The sequence below is a fragment of the Amborella trichopoda genome, chromosome 7 (genome assembly GCF_054954075.1).
Source record: "Amborella trichopoda isolate Santa Cruz 75 chromosome 7, AtrichopodaSantaCruz75HAP2 v2.0, whole genome shotgun sequence".
In the NCBI taxonomy this organism is placed as follows: Eukaryota; Viridiplantae; Streptophyta; class Magnoliopsida; order Amborellales; family Amborellaceae; genus Amborella; species Amborella trichopoda.
Genome location: NC_142342.1, coordinates 4,696,472 through 4,717,574, shown reverse-complemented (window position 1 = coordinate 4,717,574; position 21,103 = coordinate 4,696,472). Strand labels below are relative to the sequence as shown.

The 21,103-nt window shown below is 36.7% G+C and overlaps 1 protein-coding gene across 9 annotated transcripts in view; it reads left to right on the top strand.

The window, feature by feature from the left end:
- The window catches only part of LOC18447270 (protein MRG1), a 44,497-nt gene extending 26,042 nt beyond the window's left edge, over positions 1–18,455 (top strand). For 7 of the 9 annotated variants that reach the window (XR_016059539.1, XR_016059542.1, XR_016059541.1 and 4 more), the window contains 4 exons: positions 2,121–2,200; positions 5,672–5,847; positions 12,583–12,667; positions 17,922–18,455. Coding sequence is in view for 4 of the 9 variants with exons in the window: in XM_011629847.3 (XP_011628149.1) it covers positions 2,121–2,200; positions 5,672–5,847; positions 12,583–12,667; positions 17,922–18,015 (435 nt within the window). In the remaining 5 variants the exon portion in view is untranslated. The remainder of the gene's footprint in view (positions 1–2,120; positions 2,201–5,671; positions 5,848–12,582; positions 12,668–17,921) is intronic. The other 2 variants (XR_016059540.1, XR_002283229.2) reach the window with 1 other exon arrangement.
- Positions 18,456–21,103: the final 2,648 nt, after the last annotated feature.

The following is a 21,103-nucleotide window of genomic DNA, read 5'->3' as shown; positions in this document are numbered from 1 at the left end:
TCTTAAGATTTCACATATGGAGTAGCTTCCTAGCAACTTTCTTTCAAATAAAATGATAGACTGCTTCAATGTGCTCAATCCTTTCATGAAACACTGGATTAGTGGCTCTATAAGTGACATCTTTATTGCAATAGTAAATCCTATCTCTTGCAACAATGTTTTCAACCACATCAATTCACATGTAGTATGTGCCATTGCTCCACATTCAACCTCTACACTAGATTTGGCCACAACATTTTGTTTCTTGCTTCTCCATATTATTAAGTTTCCACCATTAAATATACAATAGATTGTGATAGACCACCTGTCAAATGGTGAATCTACCCAATCATTATCTTAGTAACTTTCAATGGCTAAATGATTATTTGGCTTGTAAATCAAACCTCGACCCGAGGCTCCTTTTAGATACCTTAAAATTCTATGCGTCCTGGTGAGGAATCCTCGGAGTATGCATAAACTGACTCACAACACTTACTGCAAAGGCAATATCAACTCTTGTGATGGTAAAGATAAATTAGCTTGCCTTGTAGTCTTGTGTACTGTCCTGGATCCTTAACAACTCTCTCAGATTAGGCAATAATTTTGCATTTGAATCCATAGACCTATCCACTGGTCTAGCACCCAATATTCCAGTTTCTATCAACAAATCAGGCACATATTTTCTTTTGGACAAACTAATGCCATGCTCTGATCTTGCTACTTCAATTCTGAGAAAATACCTTAGTTTACCGACTTTTTTCATCTAAACATATTGTTTTAGATGTGTCTTCAAATGACTGATTCCTTCTTGATCATTACCAAAAACAACAATATCATCAACATAGACGGCTAAAACAATTATTTCCAAATAAACACTGAATGATCTGTCATTGTTTTTATTCACATGAAATCATTGAATTTTTTAATTCTGACATCAATGAATTGCTTTGGGTTGAAAGAAATCTGATGTCCAGTTTAACTTGAACTTTCATGCAAAGAACTTCTGCTGAGTGTTGAATAAATGCAACTTCTAAATTTTCCCAAAAAATTTTGTAAAATAAAAGGAAAATAGGATGGTGTCTCCAAATTTTCTTTGGTTTTAGCTAATTCAAGTAAGGGAGGTTTCATGATTGTTCTCTGCTACTCATTACAAAATCCTTCTGATTTTTTCTCTGAAGTTTATGATCTCAGATTCATCAATCCCACCAAATATCATACAAACATAATATATTCTTGCTGTTTATTGGTATATTTATTTGGATATTCATCTCAAAGAATCTGAGCCGACCCCAATTAACTGGGAAAAGGCTAAAATGATGATGATGATCTCAAAGAATCGGGATATCTTAATTATGCAATGTTAGTAATATGATTAATAATATCATTCAAGAGATAATAACATATAGATTATCAAGTTCCTCAGATTTACAATTCAATCATCTATATTTTTCGATTTTATGGAAACATGATCTTTTTCATCCTCACACACATGGAGGCCATTTAAAGGGGCAAAAAAGTCCACTTTGTCCATTACAAAATTGCTATAAACCTGTATCTTTGTAGGAATTTACTATTTTCCCCCTTGAACTATCAGTCCATGCTGAGTAACTTTAACCAAACTAATCTTTCCCAACAAGGTCTCTAGTCTCCCTCTGCCTTCTTTCCCTCTTTCACTGCCAACATTCTGGCTACTCTCCTAACTGTTATCTTGCCCATCTCTCTCTCTCTCTCTCTCTCCCGCTTTCTCTCTCTCTGTCTCTCGGTCATTAGGGGGTAGCTGGCATTTGGAGGGGCAGGGAGGAGAGAGATTGTCTCCACTTAGAGCATAATGAGCTCTCTTGAAGGAAATACCTAGGTTTGCTATACTGGTATTGGGGCTGAAATAGTAAGATTCTATTAAGTTAAAAATCTAGACCACTTTTTGGTGATGGGCAAAATCAACCTTTTGCTCCTTCATTTATGTGTGTGAGAGGCTTAAAAGGGATCATGTCTCTGTAATATCAGAAACATGGTTGGTCAAAGTGCAAGTGTTTGAAATTTAATTGAGTTATCTGTAATCTTCTCTTTAGATTATTGCTGAAGGAGATAAAGTTGTTCTTCTCTTCTGCAATACTTTTGGTGTTAATGAGTTTCTCTTACAGCTTGTTAAACTTCCGCGCTCTCCATCGGTTGATGATATTTTGAAGAGATATCTTGACTACCGGTCAAAGAAGGATGGCATGTGAGTTTTTAATGGCTGGAAATAATTTCTACCAAGTGTTGATTTATCTTTCAGCCAGGCCACTCTTTCATCTGTTCAATTTTAGTTTGTTTCAGTTTATTGTATTTTTTCTATCTTAACAATTTATATTTTATTCCCTCTTTGTCTCTTGAACTATTATATATGTTTTCTAGATCTTTTACCATTTTATGTAATTCACAATGTTGAATCTGTAATATTGGGCAACATGTGACTATATAGTGTTCTTCAGGAAGTAAGACAATTTTACATTTGAGACATGATTTTCCTCCTTAATGCCCCGTTCTTTTAAACACACATTCGGTTACATGAACATGGATTAATGTTGTAGAAGCAGTTCTTTTAAACACACATTCGGTTACACGAACATGGATTGATGTTGTAGAAGCAAGAGGCACAGTTCATCAAAGGTTGGTATGGGAGTCTGTGTCATAATCGAGGCCACAAAGGTCATGTATTCATGACGAAACCAATGTGTATACATAACTTCGTCACTGACGGAAACGGGATCTTCAATGGCTACTAGTTGATCAGAAAAAGGCCCTGATCTTGTTCAGGTAATCCACTAATGAATGAAGTATCTCCCTTGGCTCGCTGGAAAACCATTGAGAGTTCAAGAATATGTGTATTAGGTTTTTGTGACTACAAAGAGTGAAGAGTGTCTTTTACTGTACCACTGTCAGGAACTTGGAGTAAAATTTCTTGAGATAGAGTGGTGCCTATCCCAGAAACTAAGGTTTGGTCCAAAGAATTCAATGGGTTGAAACAAGTTTTTAATAGTTAAATTACAACAGTAAATAATGAAAGGAGGAGAAAAAAAGGAAGAAAAACGATGAAGAGATTAAGTGCTCAATGAGAGAGAAAAAGAGGAAGGATGAGGACATTTAGAGGAAGAAAGAGAGAAGGTGATATTAGGTCATATTGACCTCCAGCACCTCTCATATATTTATATCAGTTATAAAAGATTTACTTGTAGTACAAGAATGTCCTTTTGTGGTAGAAAGGATAAATAAGTCCTTAGAACTTAAATGCAATATAATGATGACTAAGTCTTCAATAATCACTCTCACAATACTCCCCCTCAAGATGGTGCATAGTATCAATCAATGCCCGGCTTGCTTAAAATAACTTGTAGTCGATGTTTAATAATAGTCTTTGTCAAAATATTTGCTAGCTGATCTTCTGTCTTTGCATAAGACAAATTTCTCTTGTAGCAACTCTTTCTTGAATAAAATGTCGGTCTACCTTGATATGTTTGGTCTGATCATGCGGAATAGGATTGTAAGCTATACTAGTGGCAGCCGTGTTATCATAGTAAAACCACGTTCCCATAGTAGGAATTTGAACCACAACTCACATGCACCATGACCCATAGAACGATACTCTACGTCTCCACTTGACTGGGCTACAAATGATTGTTTGTACTCCTCCAAGTGACCAAGTTACCCCCAACTAGAGTGCAAGAGCCTGTTGTAGATCTCTGGTGCATAACATAGCTAGCCAGCCCAATCGGCATCTGTATAAGCCCCAACTTGGTGATGATTCACAAAAACAATCCTCTGCCTGGTGATGATTTTAAATATTTTAGAATAAACATAAGAATATAATACGAAATCTAAAAATAGATTTTCTATTATAATAGAAGAGTTTATATGGGATTCAAGTAGCATATTGTGTTAAAAAATATAATGTACAAGTATCTTAATAATTAAAAATGAAGGAAAAGGTTTTGGAAAGATTTGAATCGAGATACAGTAAATGCATGAAAAGATATTCAATTGAGTATTTAAGAAATGAAAGACATAAAGGGCATTGTAAAATCCAATAAAAGATTTTCTATTATAAACAAAATATTTTAAATGACAGTTAAGAGCATAAATAAATCACTAAAAATGTTATTATTTTCACATACTTTCAAACAAAATAAAGTGAAATTAAAGTTCATCAATTGCGTAGACACTTTTGAAAGGTAGATAAGACATTTTGTTTAAAAAAATATAATGTATGAAAATATTAATAATTAAAAATCAACGAAAAGATTTTAGGGAAGATTTGAAGTGAGATACAATAAAGGGCATTATGAAATCCAAGAAAGGATTTTTTTTATCATATATTATTGATTTTAAACCAAAATGAAGAGACAAAAGCAAATATAGGTAATAATTTCATCGTTTTAATTCACTTTGAAATGATATAAACTACTAGAAACCTTCAATTAAGAAAGGAATTTGGAGGAGTGGATCAAGATCCTTTGTAATCAAGGATTGAGATCCCTATAAGTTAGGAACCGGGATCCTAATGATTGAGATCCCCTGCAGGGAGGAAGCGAGTATCACTCGGGCTGTGGCTCGGAGATCGCCGGATCAAGATTCTAGGAGGAGATCGCCACCTTCTGACCAAGATCCCCGCAACTATGCTTTCCAAGTTCCCTTTTTTAGCTGCTGTCAACGTAGCTGGTTGAACCACATACATTCTGCTAGGTCTTCATTCCATTTAGGTTTGAAAATCCTTCCCAGACCTTGATCATAGAGTGGGATTCATATTCTTACTCCCATTATTTTTAAGAATCATTTGTTTACTGGGAATTACCTTCTAAGTTAGTCTAGGGTATGCCATCTACATTTTGTAAATTTTATGGAATCCTTGGTTTTGGGTGTCTCTGTTCGATCACGAGTCCTGGAGCCTTACTATAAGATGTGACCTTTTGAAAATCATTTATTATCAAGATTTTGTGGTTATTTAGCTTGCATACAATTAGCATATCTTGCCAGCACTCTTTGAATGCCTAGTTCAATCTTTTCAATGTTATAATTACAAAAATGACCGTTATGACACAGGGGAGGTGGCCTCGGCAAGGTAAGTGGGCCCCATGTGGTTCAGGTTTGTAGCTTCTTAAAATGGTGGACTGCCCACATGGTTTTAAAAAAAAAAATGCAAAAATGACTCTGATTGGCTCTGAACTAATTAAATCAGTTGATTAAGCTGGCAATCGAACGTAATTGGGGCCTCCATCACTTTTTCTATCTGTGCAACAAATGGTTGCGATTGTGCAAGTGCGGATGTTTACTGTTGCAAATCCTAATTTCTTTCGTCAGTGTTGAATATTTATGTAGTTTTCAAAATTTATTGATTAAACAAGCTGTTTTTTTAGAATTCTACATCTACCACGGTTTCATTGTTGCATTCTGCTACTGTTCTTTTTATGATTTTAGGTAAGAAGGATTGGAGGGATCCTTGCATTGGACTTTGGCTCGCTTTCAACATTTCCTTTGTGTTTTAGCTTGACTTCTTGTTATATTGTTGGGCTTCTAGTTACAAGAAATGATGTGCATAGGATCATAATGCATATTTATTTCAGAAGTTCACGTGAAACTTTTGTTTGCCTTCTAATTTTTTGAAAGTTTTATTCCTTGGCTTGGAAAAATCTATTACTTGTGCTGTTGTCCTATGCAGGATTGCAGAGTCAGTCGGAGAGATATTAAGTGGCTTACGCTGCTATTTTGATAAAGCATTACGACCAATGCTCTTATACAAACAAGAGCGCCAACAATATCATGATTTGGTTCCAGAGAATAGTAACATCTCCCCTTCTACCATCTATGGTGCTGAGCATCTTCTTCGCCTCTTTGGTATGCTCATATTTCACTGTCATATGTATTTAAACGAGAATACTCTTTATCTTCATGTCTCTTATTTGATTCTTTTAATTGTTTGTCATTTTGTATGCTCTTTTGCTAAATTAAAACTGTGCCTTTTCCTTTTCCTTTTCCCTTTTCAATTCTATTATACTTCATGCAAATAATGAATCATTCCTGAACAATTTCACGATGCATCTCTGGTTCCCTGCTGCTTTCCTTATTTTCCTTTTACAAGTTCATTATATTGTGTGCTAATTGTGCAAATGGTATATGACATGTATTGCTGACCAGCGGTGGGTTATGCTATATTTGGGTCCTTCAATGTGTGCTAAAATTGTATGAGCATATTTTAAGATTAAGTTGAAGCCAGTGTTAGATGGACTATCTTGTCTAACTGTTGAGGCCAGGAACAATGCCCACAAGAGTTATGGTCCTTGTTGAAACCAAATAGGGATAAATGGCCAGAACTGATGATGGACCTATTTGACAAGTAGATCAAGTCTCCTGGTTTAATGCAGTTATAGTTAGGGTATTTGAAGCAGTTGGTTCTGTCTATCTAATATCTGTTGGATCTTGCTTGAATATTTCTATGGTTCAATGCATGCATGGGCAGGGACCACAGGACAGCAATGGGACTCGAGGGGCCACCCCTTATGTTGGTAGGCCTTCATGGACATCATCTAAAGGATCTCATAATAAACAATCAAAGAATATGATCATTTCGCAAGTTCATGTGGATCAAGATTAATGGCCAAGATGTACCTAAAAGAGATTGTTACCTAAAAGAGATTCTTTTCGATATCTTGGGTCGATAGTCCATGAGGTTAGAGAGATTGGAGGAAGATGTTGCACATAGAATTAGAGCTGGGTGGACGAAGTGGAGATGTGCTTTTGGAGTCTTATGTGATTGTCGGATGCCAATGAAATTGAAGAGGAAGTGTTGGGCAATAAAGAAATAATATATCTATAAAATATGAGTAGTTAAAATGGGGATGTTGAGATGGATGAGTGGCAATATAAGAAATGATAGAATTCAGAATGAATATTTGAGGGAACTTAGGAGTAGGTCCAGTAGGAAATAAGATGAGGGAAAGTAGACTTAGGTAGTTTGGCCATGTGTAGCGTCAACCTGGAACAACATCAGTTAGGAGGAGTGACTTGGTTCAAGTGGAAGGCTCCAAAAGGGCAAGGGGAAGGCCTAAAAGGATATGGATGGAAGTAGTGAGTAGTGATATGGTGAATTATGGTTTGACTGAGGGTATGGCCCTTGATAGAGTGGAATGACAGAACATGATTCATGTAGCCTACCCCAAATAGTTGGGATAAGGCTTTGATGGTGATAATGATGATGATGTGGAACAAGATATACTTTGGACATGGTTAAAGCATTAGTCTTTAGGATTACTAGGTTGAGCTAATAATATGATACAAGATAAAACCAGCTTGTTACTTGAGTGGATCGCCCTAACTCTAGGATGTGCAAGATGATTTTTGATGAATGACCATAGAACCTTAGCCCATGGACTTTAAGAGTTAATTTTGTAGTCACATAGGGAGAGTTCTGGAAAATAATGCAAGCCCCTAGGGAACTCCAATAATTTAGGACGCCTCTTTGAAATTCTTTGGTTTTGTGACACTATCAACGAACACATTAAATTTGTGACAATGACCATACGAATGATAGGAACTAATGTTGAACAAAGGGCTGCAATTATTCACTAGCTGATCTGAGCTAAAGGTTAACGGAGAGGTTGTAGATGGTGAAGATCCTTGTTTTTATCATATTACTATTGGAGGAGTAAGCAAGATTAAAGTTCTACATTGTTGTCTGTGGATAACTGATGAATGTTGGTCCATCGTATTTTCAAGAAAGGTTCTTTAAGAATAAATTTATGAGCACCTACTCAGGGGCAAGAAGGGCAGGAGTACCAGGGAGTGCTACTTTGCTGCATTGTTGGTTTCATCAAACTGGAAAAGAAAGGACAATTTGTAATCTGGCCAAAATATAAATGTCACATTAACTGCATTTATTATAAAGGAATGATGAAATCGGACCCTGATCTCTACTTAGCTATAAATCCATGCCTAATAGCTCTGTATCATTTTTCTTCTCAAAAGTTTCTGTTGGATGACCATTGGATCCTTACTAGAGGAATTACCCAATGGTGAATCTTGATGAAAGAGCAAAGCTTTAAAAAAAAAAAACAGATCCAACAGTGTTGGGCTTGGACTAATTAATTGCTAAGGTAGGGACAGTTCCTACTTTATCAGGTTTATTTATTATAACAGAAAAGCAACTGAACTCGAACATTATCATATCAAATTCGATTGACCTAGCCCTTTATGCCGCAGTTTATGCAATTCCATTGAATTGTAAGTCTTGGAAACACAAGTATGATCAATGGCTTGAAGAGAATCTGCATACATGAGTATTATTTCCTTACATCCTTCTTGAATCAGTTTCAAAGATATGATATCTTGTACAAGATAACTCACAGAAAGAAAGTAAATATCACAATCACTTTCTGTACAAGCAGGTTGAAAAGGGATTTTATTTCTACATGTCTGCAAATTGAATGATGGTGAAATCATGCATACAAAAATCATGTTTGCAAACAAAAATCATTAATAAAAAAGGAAAACAGTGAGGTAAACAATGGGTGACACCGCCCCTTCCTCTCTGCTTTGAATCAGCCAATGTATTTGCCAAAGAACCTTCATTTAGTAGTTTGAGTATGACAGCACACCATGAGATTCCGTGTGCAAGTCCTGCATTCCCAAAACATTCTTTTTCAGTCTTTAAGGATAGGAGAATGCCCCTGCTCTCCACCTAATAGTATCAAGGGAGTCATGCCTAATAATTTGTAATACCCAAATTCTGCTTGTGACCAAATTCAGCTTGCATATGGCTTAGAGGTGATATAAATGAATGATGGTGAATTCTGTAAATGGTGTCTTAGGGAGTTAGAATACTCACTTGGTAGTGCTAAGGTATACCCAAGTGTACGAGATGCCTTTTAATGGGGCACGGGCTGTTGTTGCAAACAGGACCGCTGTAGGCACCTCTATTGCAGTAGCTTCTGTTTGACGCTAGCCTTCAACCAAGATAGGTGTGAAGAATGTGTTCTTCATCATCATCTATGTTGAAATTTACTTGTTATGTTACAGTAATCTGAAAGGAATTATGTGCTCCTTAGTAGGCAACTGGCCTGGTTTTTGTAGCTTTAGGGGTAATCGTTCTTGGAGGATTTCGACATTCTGGTTCTAGTCATTGCTTGCTCCTTGATGGTAATCTGAGAGTGTTGCTCTACGAATATATGTAGATGATATATTGTTTGCGGATGATGACAAAATCACATAAATAGTTCTGGATTATAGTTACCAGTAATGCCTTGAGGATGCCTGTTGGAGTGTGTGGTTAGTGTGACCAAAGAGCATGTTTTAAGCGGCTTGGCCTGGGAATCACCCATGCAGTGGAAGTCATGGGAGTGGGAACGTCACCATATACAAGGTTTGTACAACTGAGTTCTAGACAAAGCAATGGTATCAGAATTGGACTGGACTGGAGCTGCGACCAAAAACTGTTTGAGCATGCAGATTGAACAAATAATAGGTCAAAACTGGTAAAAAAGTGCTAAGGGAGCTTGAACTTACTAGTTCAGTTGCTCTAGATTAAACCGGCCAAAAGTAAAACCCAGAAATTCTTTTCGTAATTTTAACCATTTTCCCAATTTTTTATATTTATAATTTAAAGATATTTCCCTTTGAGATATATTAGAAGGGATACAAAATTGAATGCAATAAGTTTTTGACCTCAAAGGTCTACAAGATTTCACTGTTCTTATGCATTTCTCTGATTCGAGTTGAATGCGAAAGGAATAGTCCAATGCTCCCTTATATTTATTTCCCTGTTGATGAGATTCTTCCTAAGAGGTATATATGCCAGGCCTACGATTGACGAAGACCAAATTTTAAAAAAACTGGCTCGGTGTACCAAACCGGTACCCACTGGTTCCGAGTTGGACAAGTGGACCCGGTGCTCCAACTCGGCTGATTAGGGCAGTCCGGGGATATTATTAATAAGAAAAAAAAAATCCTGCAGGTTTTCTCCTCTATCTAGTTTTGTAGGTCTGATCTCTCACTGTTCTTTTTTGGCGGATCTCTCTTTATGGTTCCTCTCCATTGTCGATTTGCAAGTGTGACTCTCTTTCTCTCTCTGTTTTTTTCTTGGTGGATCTCTTTCTTGACATGTCATCTCCAATGTCAATTTGCATGTCTGATTCTCTCTGTCGCTCTCTGTGTCTTCCCATTTTTTCACAAGAAAATCACAATTTAAAATTGATTTGCATGTCTGATTCTTCTCTCCCCCTATCTATCTCTTTCTACAAACACTTTCTTCCTTTTTTGCAGAAATATCCCTCTCTCAAAAGCTCCTTTCTATCACTATCTGAAGCTTATTCTATTTGTACCTTCTATATTTCATCTCTCTCTGCATTTCTGGGCATTTTTAGTGCTCTCTCTCTCTCTCTACATTTCTGGGCATTTTTAGGGTTTCTAGGTTAGAGGGATTGACGGAGCCATGTATGCTGATATACTTGAGTTACTCTCCATGGAGAAGTATCTCTACTTTGGGCTGAGCTTTTTGGGTCAAAATAGGATCCATAATGAGAGAAACCAAAGGGGAAGCTGATCATGGCAGTACTGGATAGTTTTTGTTGGACTTTTATGGCCTCAATCAGCCTTGACACTTGTTCTTTTGATAAAGTGATCCATAGAGAGAGAGAAACCAAAGGAGAAGCTGATCATGGCAGTACTGGATTGTTTTTGTTGGACTTTTATGGCCTAAATTGGACTTTGACGCTTGTTCTTTTGATAAAAGCTCTTTTTTGTACTATTACGTGTTTGGCTGAGAGTTTTGGACTAGAATGAATGAAACATGCCAATCTGAAGTTGTATGAAACATGCTATTAGGGTGATGAGTTTTACTTGGATGAAATAGGCCATTGGAGCTGGTTGGAGCTCTCTCTGTCTAGGCAGGGGCTCCATCACTCTTGCCTTGGTGTGTGACTGGGCCTTGGCTAGAAGAGTGGACCCACACCCAGGGCTGGATAAGATTAGTCCCTAGATGCACGTCACTGAAAAGGGTTCATGAGTATCCTGTTGGTCTGTATTAGCCTAGTTGTGGATGATATTCTGTCCAAGAGATGAAACATCGTATTGTTAGGAGTTAGGACTGTGGGTGCCTGAAAGTAACAACTTATTGATAAAACTCATTTGATTAAAATTTGTAAGTAACAAATTGGAGTAGTGTATACCCACTTGAACCGAATATGAACTTATTGGCACAGAAAAGATGGCTGTGATTTATTTAGCAAAGTAAAGACGATTGGTTGGCAGTGGCAGTCTTTTGTATTTGTTGCCACATAACCACCAAAAATTGCATATGCTGTCCATATGTTAGTCACTATAGTTAGTGTATGAAGACCTCATTTCACAACTCTTTCATATTATGGTAGGGTTGACATCTCCTATACATCTCTTTGAACAAATATAACTGCTGTCAGGGTTGTAAATTTATTTAGCATTCTGTTGCCAGAAGAAAGCTTTCCTGATGTAGGCAATGGGGGTACAACTTAGTATGCATCAAACCCCTAGGCAAGTTGAATGCCAAAATACAGTCCAGATAGCCACGGTCTGAAGATATGGTTCAGAAAGGGCAAGTGAGTGATAGGGCCCAAAAGGACATGGTTGGAAGTAGTGAGAAAATATATGGGGACTTTTGGCCTCACTGAGATTATGGCCTATGATAGAGGAGAATGGCGGACCAGGATTCGTGTAGCCGAACCCAAACAGTTGGGAAAATGTTATGATGATGATAATGATGATGATATGTTAACTGTTGAGATTTCATCCAAACAATGCTTCAGTTCCAGTTAACTATTCTCCATTGGCCTAGATCTTATTAGGTCATTACTTATAAAATTGTCAAGTGAAATGGAGAGAGATGGTAGGTGGATTCTCGCTAATTGAAGCTGATTTTGCATCAATTTAAAAATAGATATTGCTTAGAAATGATTTTTTAGATTATTTTGATAGTTTTTAGCATGATATGGGAACTTTCGTAATGTTTTTCCTTTATTTAATTTTTTCTGAAGTAGTCTAATAAGGGTGAGGACCTTAAACTTTCCCTTGACCCGTCCCAAGCTCGGGGTAAAGGAAGTGAGTTGTGTTAGATAGGCAGCTAGCTTAACACGTTGCTACATCTTATTATGAATCCTGAACCTATATAACTTTTTGGTCTTACTGAGAGTATGGCCATTGATAGAGAATAATGGATGAACAAGATTCATGTAGTCGATCTCAAATTATTGGGATAAGGCTTGGATGATGATGATGATAGTAGCCACGGTCTGAAGAACACCCATAAATTGACTTTTTCTGGTTATATGCGTACATCTTGGTTTACTTTACAGCATTGAAGGGTGATTGTACCTTCTTTTCTTATACTGTTCCAATCTGTACTTATTCACATCTTACCCATTAAAAGATTAACTTACGAGGGTGCAAATGTATAATTGCTATTATTATTTATTTGTTATTCATATTTTGTCTTGGCTTTTTTAGTTAAGAGCGGTATTTATGGCATTCAACTATTGTACTCAAATAATGAAGTCTACTTCTTTTGATTGCTATCATATAAAACTAAGAATGATGGATTTCCTGCAGTGAAGCTTCCTGAATTATTGGCCTATGTCAACTTGGAAGAGGAGGCAGCCACACAATTGCAGCAGAAACTACATGATTTTCTCAAGTATGCTTAATGAATTTCTTTCTGGATATAATTTGGATTTTAAGTTGTTGAAGCCCAAACTGTGACAAGAAATGGTTTTTTTTTTGTTTTGTTTTTCGTTTTCCCATAAGCATGTTGATAACATGAATGCCTAAAATGTAACTTTGTGTAGTCCCTTGGAGAATGGACTGAAAACAAGGGCTGCATGTTTGTCTATCAGGTTATGAAGTTTCATCCTCCATCATAAAATAAGACTTAGCAAATAATTATTTATTCCACTCTAAATTATGTTCCTTCTACTTAAAGATTCGAAATACATCATTTGTTTCTTTTCATATGTATTGATATCCCAAAAAACAAAGAAAAACCAACCCTTTGAAGAAGGTTTTTGGGGGAAATATAGTTTAGTCAATTAATATTGTTAGAGTGTCACCTCCACATGCAAATATGGAAGATAAGGCATCATGTTGTCTGTCCAGAGGCCCCTGCCAAAACATGGCCCAGTTGTAGATGCAACTAACACATCACAGGTAATTGATTTACTGTGTTCCCTTCTATCCATGACATTTTTCCTTTACTTCACCTTTCTAGCTACATTGGATTCCACTTCTGGTCCATCTTCTTACTCAAAGATTACTAAATTTGAGAATTTAAGGAGTTCCCTGCAAAAGGAATTGCAGGGTTTGCATGATAATCATACTTGGTAATGTAAACAACCTATCAGTTTCAAATGGCATATGCACGGAAGTTGGGGCCTGATGAAATGCTGGATTATTATGGGGTCTTACTCTTAGCCAGAGGTTCACAGGGGTATGAAATGGACTTCGATGAAACCTTGGGCAAATGACCACAGTACAGGCGGATGTCAAAAATTCTTTCTGTCATGGGCATCTGAAGGAAACCTTATCTATGCAACAACACCTTAGTTATATTTCCCCAATCCAAATCTAGTATGCAAGCTTGAGAAGGTATTTTATGGTCTCAAGCAAGCCCCATAGGCTTTGTTTGACAAACTTTACCATAGTATCCTTCTGTGCTAGTAATGGAAATGTACTGTATGTTCAATTGGTGCACTCCCAAAACTTAATTGTTATATTCCCACCTCGTATATAAAAAATGGATGGACTCATTGGAGCTAGATGTCAAATGCTCCAACATTGAGGGAATTCACTATGGGAAAGCCCATGACGTACATATGACTTGTTGGTAGCCACCTTACTTGATGCTGATTTGTCCCGACTCAGCTCATCCTGAGCTGTGGTCAGTTTACATTCAATCATTCTTATCTTCACTGGGCAACAGTTGGTCGCGTCATCTGATTCTTCATGTCACCAGTGACCATTCTCTTTAGCTTCCATTTTTATTGTCCTTCGATGTAGTTTTCATACAAATACTGATTGAGCCGAATGTCTCAAAACCTGACTCTGTACTATAGGATTGTATATGTTTCTGGTATAAACTTTGATATTCTGGAATTCTAAGAATGATTAGATTGGCTTTAAATCCAGTAAATATGCAAAATATCAGGCAAGGTCGTCTGTTGTAGTGACATTTTTAGTTGCAGAGACGTCTTTCTGACCAGGGTTATGCATTTCTATGCTCTCACCAGTACATGCTAATGGCAAACTCTGTTCAAGGAGGATCCAAATGATTGTTTTCTATTGCCATTTTATTTGGGTGATATTGAATTCCCTCTTTCATTTCTGAGTTCTAGCAAAATGACACCACAGAGGTCATGACTAGACCAACGACCTGTTTTCTTGTGGAAAAACTATTGCTTTTGACTTCCCTACATTAATACGTGAGGTTTGTGCTTCCAGACATTATTGTCATCTATGCGTGTAGAGATATTACATTACTGGTTTGTTCATCATATATAATATTGTTAGGTCTCATATGTCATTCCATTAACCAAAGGGTGTTTTGTCATTGTTTATGCATGTCACAAGTGAGCCTCATAAGATTGGTTCTGAATCTTCTGATATTTCCTTCCAAGCATGTGACAGCTTCCTACTTTTTCTCCACCTTCATTCATAAGTGCATTTTGGTCAGGCTTGTATACAAATATGATGATGCAAAATAATTATAATTCCTCTGGTTCTCACCTACAAAGAAGCAGGTCAACCCATGGGTATATCTCATCCTTTTCTTATCAAGCTCAGCTACCTTTAGCTTGTCGTGCATAGATCTTAGAGAACATAGAGACACCTTCAAGCAAGATTGTGCATATGTAAGAAGGTGCAAAAGAAATATCTCCTAGAGAAAAGGATTCCAACAAGCTTGAGAGGTAGATAGATACAAATGTTTTTAGTAAACAATGAAGAGTATTTAGGGACAACAATCACAGTGAAATCGAAATTCCAACCATTTCGAAATAGACTGTCCTAATGGTCGATTATGATGTTGGAGAAGATTGCTAGACAGTCTGTGCAAATAAAACAAAGTACATCTCAAATAATTATTCTGTACCACCCTTACTGTTTTAATAATAAAAATAGTTTTTATTTATTTATGTCGAGCAATCTACAATGATCTACCAACTCTGCCTCCACACTATATGTCAAATATCATTGATATCTTGGTTTTGCCATGTGTCAAGAGTCGATGTTTACATGGATGACATGATTGTGCAGAAAAAGTAGCCATCTTACATCAGATTGTGAGCATGTATTATGTACTCCTGTGGGAGCATGCTATACACTTAATCCATTGGGTAAATGAGCTACATAGGAGGAATTTTTCAATATGGAAATTTGGATTCCACTTTGGAATTACAAGATGAATATTTTCAAAAGAAGAAATTTGGGATTTGATGTGATAAACACTTGGATCTGGCTGTCCAAAAGTTAGTGGGTTTCTGTACAACATCAGGACATTAGGCACATATGGAAGCTTATGATTCTTTTCTTTTTCTTTTTCTTTTTCTAATGAGGTCGGTTGCTAGATTGACGAGGTTACTTACCCAAAATTCAGGTTCCAAAAATACTCTTAGATGGGGTTTTAACTGTGGGAATGAATTGATGATATGCTCCTTTGAGAGCGTATAATCTTTCATCTTATATTATTCCCGAGATATTCTATTCGTAGTTAATTTATGACTCATTCATATGCTCTTCAGAGTTGATTTTGAAACTAAATAGTTCTACATGCATGGGCATAATGGATGTTATGCATGTTAATTTGATTGTCTAATTATGAATACAAAGCTTATGAAAATTGTAAGCTAATCAAGGCAGGGTTATGTCCCTCATCTTAGGAGTTATCTTACTAGAATTTGAGTTCCATTATTTCTTTCTTATGGACAAAAAGCTCACTCTGTTAAACAATGCATTCATGTCTTTCGTTATTATTTAGTTTCTTGGATTGATTTATTTATTTAGGTTGTTAAAGAATGCATTCATGTCTTTAGTTATTATTTAGTTCTTTGGATTGATTTATTTAGGTTAAGATAGTGCATTTTCTTTTCCTGTTTCAAGTAAGCTAGGAATTGAAGCCAAGACCATAGTAGCACAGCCATTATGCCCTAACAACTACAAAGGCCCAAAATATATATTCTTATGCCATTTGCATGATTGAGAAAGTGAGCCTCGTCTTTGGTTTCTAAGAGGATGCATGGTGTCATCTGAGGTAAAAAATTCCTAAAGGTTCCTACTTTACAACAAACATCCTGCGAAAATGCGGCAAGATACTAAGGTGCTGTATGAAGTAAGGGACAACTTCAAAATGAATATAAGTGGTCATTCCTTTAGTTCTTTTCAATACCCTGAGCTGTGTAGTTGGCTTTTTGCTTAGGTGTATCAATGTCATAACTCCCCTCCCTAGCACAAAAGAATTAGACTAAATGCATCTTACAAAGCAACATCCAGGTGAATAAGTTAATTCTCCTTTAAAGATTAACATTCTTGGAAAAAGTCAATTATCTTTTAAGTAATATGCTAGAGCGATCCATGTTGGTAGTTATCTATTGCCGTTTGGAAACCTCTATTTTTCCTGATTTGCTCAAGTGAATTTTACAATCTCAAAGAACATGCGGCTCTCACAAGCATACACCCCCTCACCACTCTGAATTCTTGGGTGGTGCAATACTGTTGCATGATATAGGTCGCATACTAGTATAGAACTCTTTCTTTTTTTTTCCCTGCGTTTGGTTAGTGTTGTAGTGAAAGTCTTGTCTTTGTTATAATAGCCTTGTTATAATTTATATTACTATGAAGGGTATGATAAAACAATATATTATCAGCTGTTCATGATAAGTAGAATACATATGGGGTATCTAAAATAGGTTAAAATACTGATAACCTTTCATACTTGAGAGTTACCATGAATGCAAAGGGAGTTGTTTTTCCATCGACATAAATAGACAAAATGGGCTACCCTGTAAATACATTTTGTTTTTCTTCTTTATGGGTATTTAAAATGTGGTTCAGATAGTTGTCGCAACAAAATGGAAGCAGTAACAAATGCTTCGTCGGACAAGATACAGACTAATAAATGCATCTTTGGTTGTCTAACACATCCAATTCAAACCCCCCAAATGCAACCTTTTTACAAGATGCTAAGCCTCCACAGCAGTTCACATGCTTATGTCTGTTCCATGAAATGTGGATTTATGGGTCTATAATTTATTATGCATGTGAAGACTTCCCACTGGTCCATAAAGTGATCCGGTGGAGACCGATCCAAGTTTGGAAAACCTTATTTTAACTGGACAAATTGAGCAGAGAATGATGTGATGCCTTCCTCTTGACATCTTCATCATACATAGCACAATCCGAATGAAACAACCAGTGTAATGAGATACTTCTGCTAGGACCATTTCAGTAAAGCTTCCACACTTCAGTACTTGCTTGCAATCTACTAGTTAAATTCAAATGCATGCCTTGTAATGATCCCATAATGGCATTAAGTTTGAGCATAGCTTGTTAGACTTATTAGCATAACCTACATGTCAGATGTGCGTTAGCATCATAGTTTTACAAGTTAAAGAGTTTTCATGAAAGGTCAATAGCCATTGAAGTTTTTCTGCTCTAGAATTTTATATACGGTTACTTTCAATTGATAGGTACTATGCTACAACTAATATTGAATATAACAAGTCACTACGTTGAATGAATTGGATGAGTTCGCCTGGAGCAATGCATCATATGCACTCATTTTATTCTTTAGAATTCATGTGTATATTTACATATCAGTAAGATTCCATACTCGAGAAATTACTTCAATCAAGGTATGTAGCAGTTTGACTGAAGTCAGGTCACTTTCTTTTCATTTACAGGTTCACGCAAAAGAATCAGAGTGCATTCTTCCTATCCAACTATGATGGCCGCCGAGTTTCACAAGAAGAAAGCAAGGAACGAGATTCCCTTTAATGACATAAGGATCCATCCAACTTATCGCATCTTTATCTCCCGTGCATTTGTGCATTTTATCCACAGAATACAAACGTTTTGGGTACCCAACCTTCTCATTGCATACGAGGGCTTAACAAACTGTTCTCCAAGCAAAAGTCAAAAGGCATCCCTTGTTTCTCATATTGAACTTATGGCATTACATCTTTGTATCCTTTCTGTCGCTTGTCCAAGGCATCCCATGAATTATATCACACAAGCTTGTATAGGAGCTGAAGCTGTCAAGATTCCTCAGGAACCCACATGAATGGGACCTTCATAAGTTGATTAGCTCTGTTAATGATATATGGAGTACTTTTCGAAGTCAGACAGTTTGTCGAAACAAATATAGGTCACCAAATTGAATCAGAGATGGAATTCCTCTACCCTTCTTTATGGAAAATAAATAGTGTTCCCCAAAAGGACTGTGCTTTTGATGTGTATCTCTGTCATACCACAGAAAGAACTCATTGATTAAGATGCATGAAAGTCTATTTTGGAATAGCACAAGAGATTAGATATGGTAGAAGCCTATAAGGTGATAACTGAAATACGCGAATGTGAGACCAACAGAGGGTGAGTATTGATAAATGAAATGCAAGTGGTAAGATGAGTGAGTTCAGTATAGATAAACTGGGTGAAGAAATATTATCTAGGTTTCAATAATACTTAGGGAAGGACTTGTGTATGTCAAATGCATGAGTTTGCTCCATAAAAAGGGCGTATCATGCTACTGAAAGTTCTTGTTGGGTTTTGTGGTTTTTAAAGATACATTTTTATTTGGAAAAAGTTTATATAGAGCCGAAGCTTTAAACGGTCAAATTAAAGCCTACTTAAAAAATTTCACCATAAGAAGTGGTATTGATGCTCAAATATTTTCAAATTGATCATCTCGACGTCTAGACGTCAAGATGCATGGACGTGAGAAAAAAATGGATTTCAAGTTTTGGAAATAGTACATCTTGTAACGCATTGTTTGACCGTCAATCTTTAAGATTTTCAAGTTTTCATAAATCTATTTCATATAAACTATTTTTGAAGCTTTAGATTCTATAGTTAAAGATGAAAATATATTTTACGGCTATCATAAATATTTCTAGAATTGAAGCCCCATTTCTCAACACCTTTTGAAGGTAGGCTCTAATTTGATTGTTTTGAGCCTCGGCTCTGTACAAATCAAACCTTTTTAATTTTAATTTGAGTGGGAGCTTAGTTTACAGGTAGAACGAGGTGTGGCACATCTGCACTTGAAAGCCCATTTGAAATGAAGGATATGGTCTTGAGCGGAACTCATAATAGATGACGTGGTGTGACGTGTAGCACTTCCATTTTTTTTTTTTTGTGACAATATTCCATCATTTTATTAATCAAAAGAGATTATAATGCAATGAAGTAATCAAAACATCCGAAACAATCAAATCTTGCATCGCACCTCCTCTCTTAGCTAAAATATCCGCGATTTCATTTCCATCTCTATAAACATTTTGGAATGTCACTTTCATATCCCGACTCAATTCTACTAGTTCCATCCATTCCGACCTTAACTTCCAAGGAGGTCTAGACATACAATTACATCAATTAACCACATTTAGGGAATCACATTCTATCACACATCTTTCATGTAAGCTTTTATCTTTTAAAGTTTGGAGCCCCTTTTGCACCGCAATCAGATCCACTTCATTGGTTGTTTTTATACCACATGGTCCTGCAAAGCAGAAAATACACTGTCCAAGGTGATTCTTTACCACACGTCCAAAGCCTGGTGGCCCCAGATTCCCAAAGGAGCTCCCATCGCAATTCAGTTTTATACTTCCTAATCTCGAAACAATCCGTCATCCCTTGTGCCTCGCCATCATCATGTTTTGCATCATTAAATTCTTCATGTTCACTTCCATATCAACCTTTGAGATCCCAATACCTTCCTTTGTAATAGAGAACCAACTCCAAATTGTATGCTGAATTCTTTTCTTCAGCAAATCCCTCTCCATTACCAGCCCTTCAAACACTCTTCTATTCCTTTCCAACCAGATCTCCTAAAGGATTGCTGCCCTGCTGATCGTGAAGATCAAGTTTCCAATCTTTGGTAGCCCATCAAAAGACATGTAGTAAATAATATTGATGTAGCTTTGGGGTAATGATCCTGCAATTCCCATCATGTGAGAAACCAACACCATATATGATAAGTGAAAGGGCACTGTAAGAATAAGTGGTCACCACTTTCATCACACTCCTTGCATAACATACAAATATTTGTCATTATCCTCCTTCTCTTCATAAGCTTATCAACTATCAAGCACTTCCCTTGAAATAGCACCCAAAGAAACACCTTCACTTTTTGTGGAATCTTCCAAGACCATATTTTATGCAACGAGTCCCTATTCCACCTTATCCTATCATGGATTCGAAGATTATATGCTGATTTCACAGAAAAGACCCCATCACTTTCATCCTCCGACACCAAGTCATCAAGAAAGTCTTGATGTAACTTCTCATTTTCCAACAGCCTAAGTAACTCTTCCATCTTCAAGATAAATTCATCACTAACCCTATTATATGTACACTTTATATCCCAAATTCCCCTCTCCCTGCAGTATGCCTTACTTACTTTGGTCATAGGGTTAGATGATGTATTGTAGATCAGAGAAAAATAATACCTTAACAGAATCTCCCCAATCCATTTCCCATGCCAGAATGGAGTCTTAAGACCATCCCCCACCTCCCATCTCGAACAACTCAACATGAACCTTCTATTTTGCATAACACCTTCCCAAACCCTTGACTGCAACCTCGAACTCCTATTATTCCTCAACTACAAGCTATCTCTATCCTCTTCATACTTATCCTTAATAACCACTTTCCATAGTGCCTCCTCACCATCCATAGATCTCCACTATCATTTTGTTAATAAAGCATAATTAGCATACTTTACTCTCCTAACTCCAAGGCCTCCTTCAGAAATCAGTGTACACACTCTATCCCAACTCACCAAGTGATACTTCTTTCCAAATTCACCTGATCCCCAAAGGAAGTTTCTCATCAGTCTTTCAATAACCATTGAGACCGAAGTTGG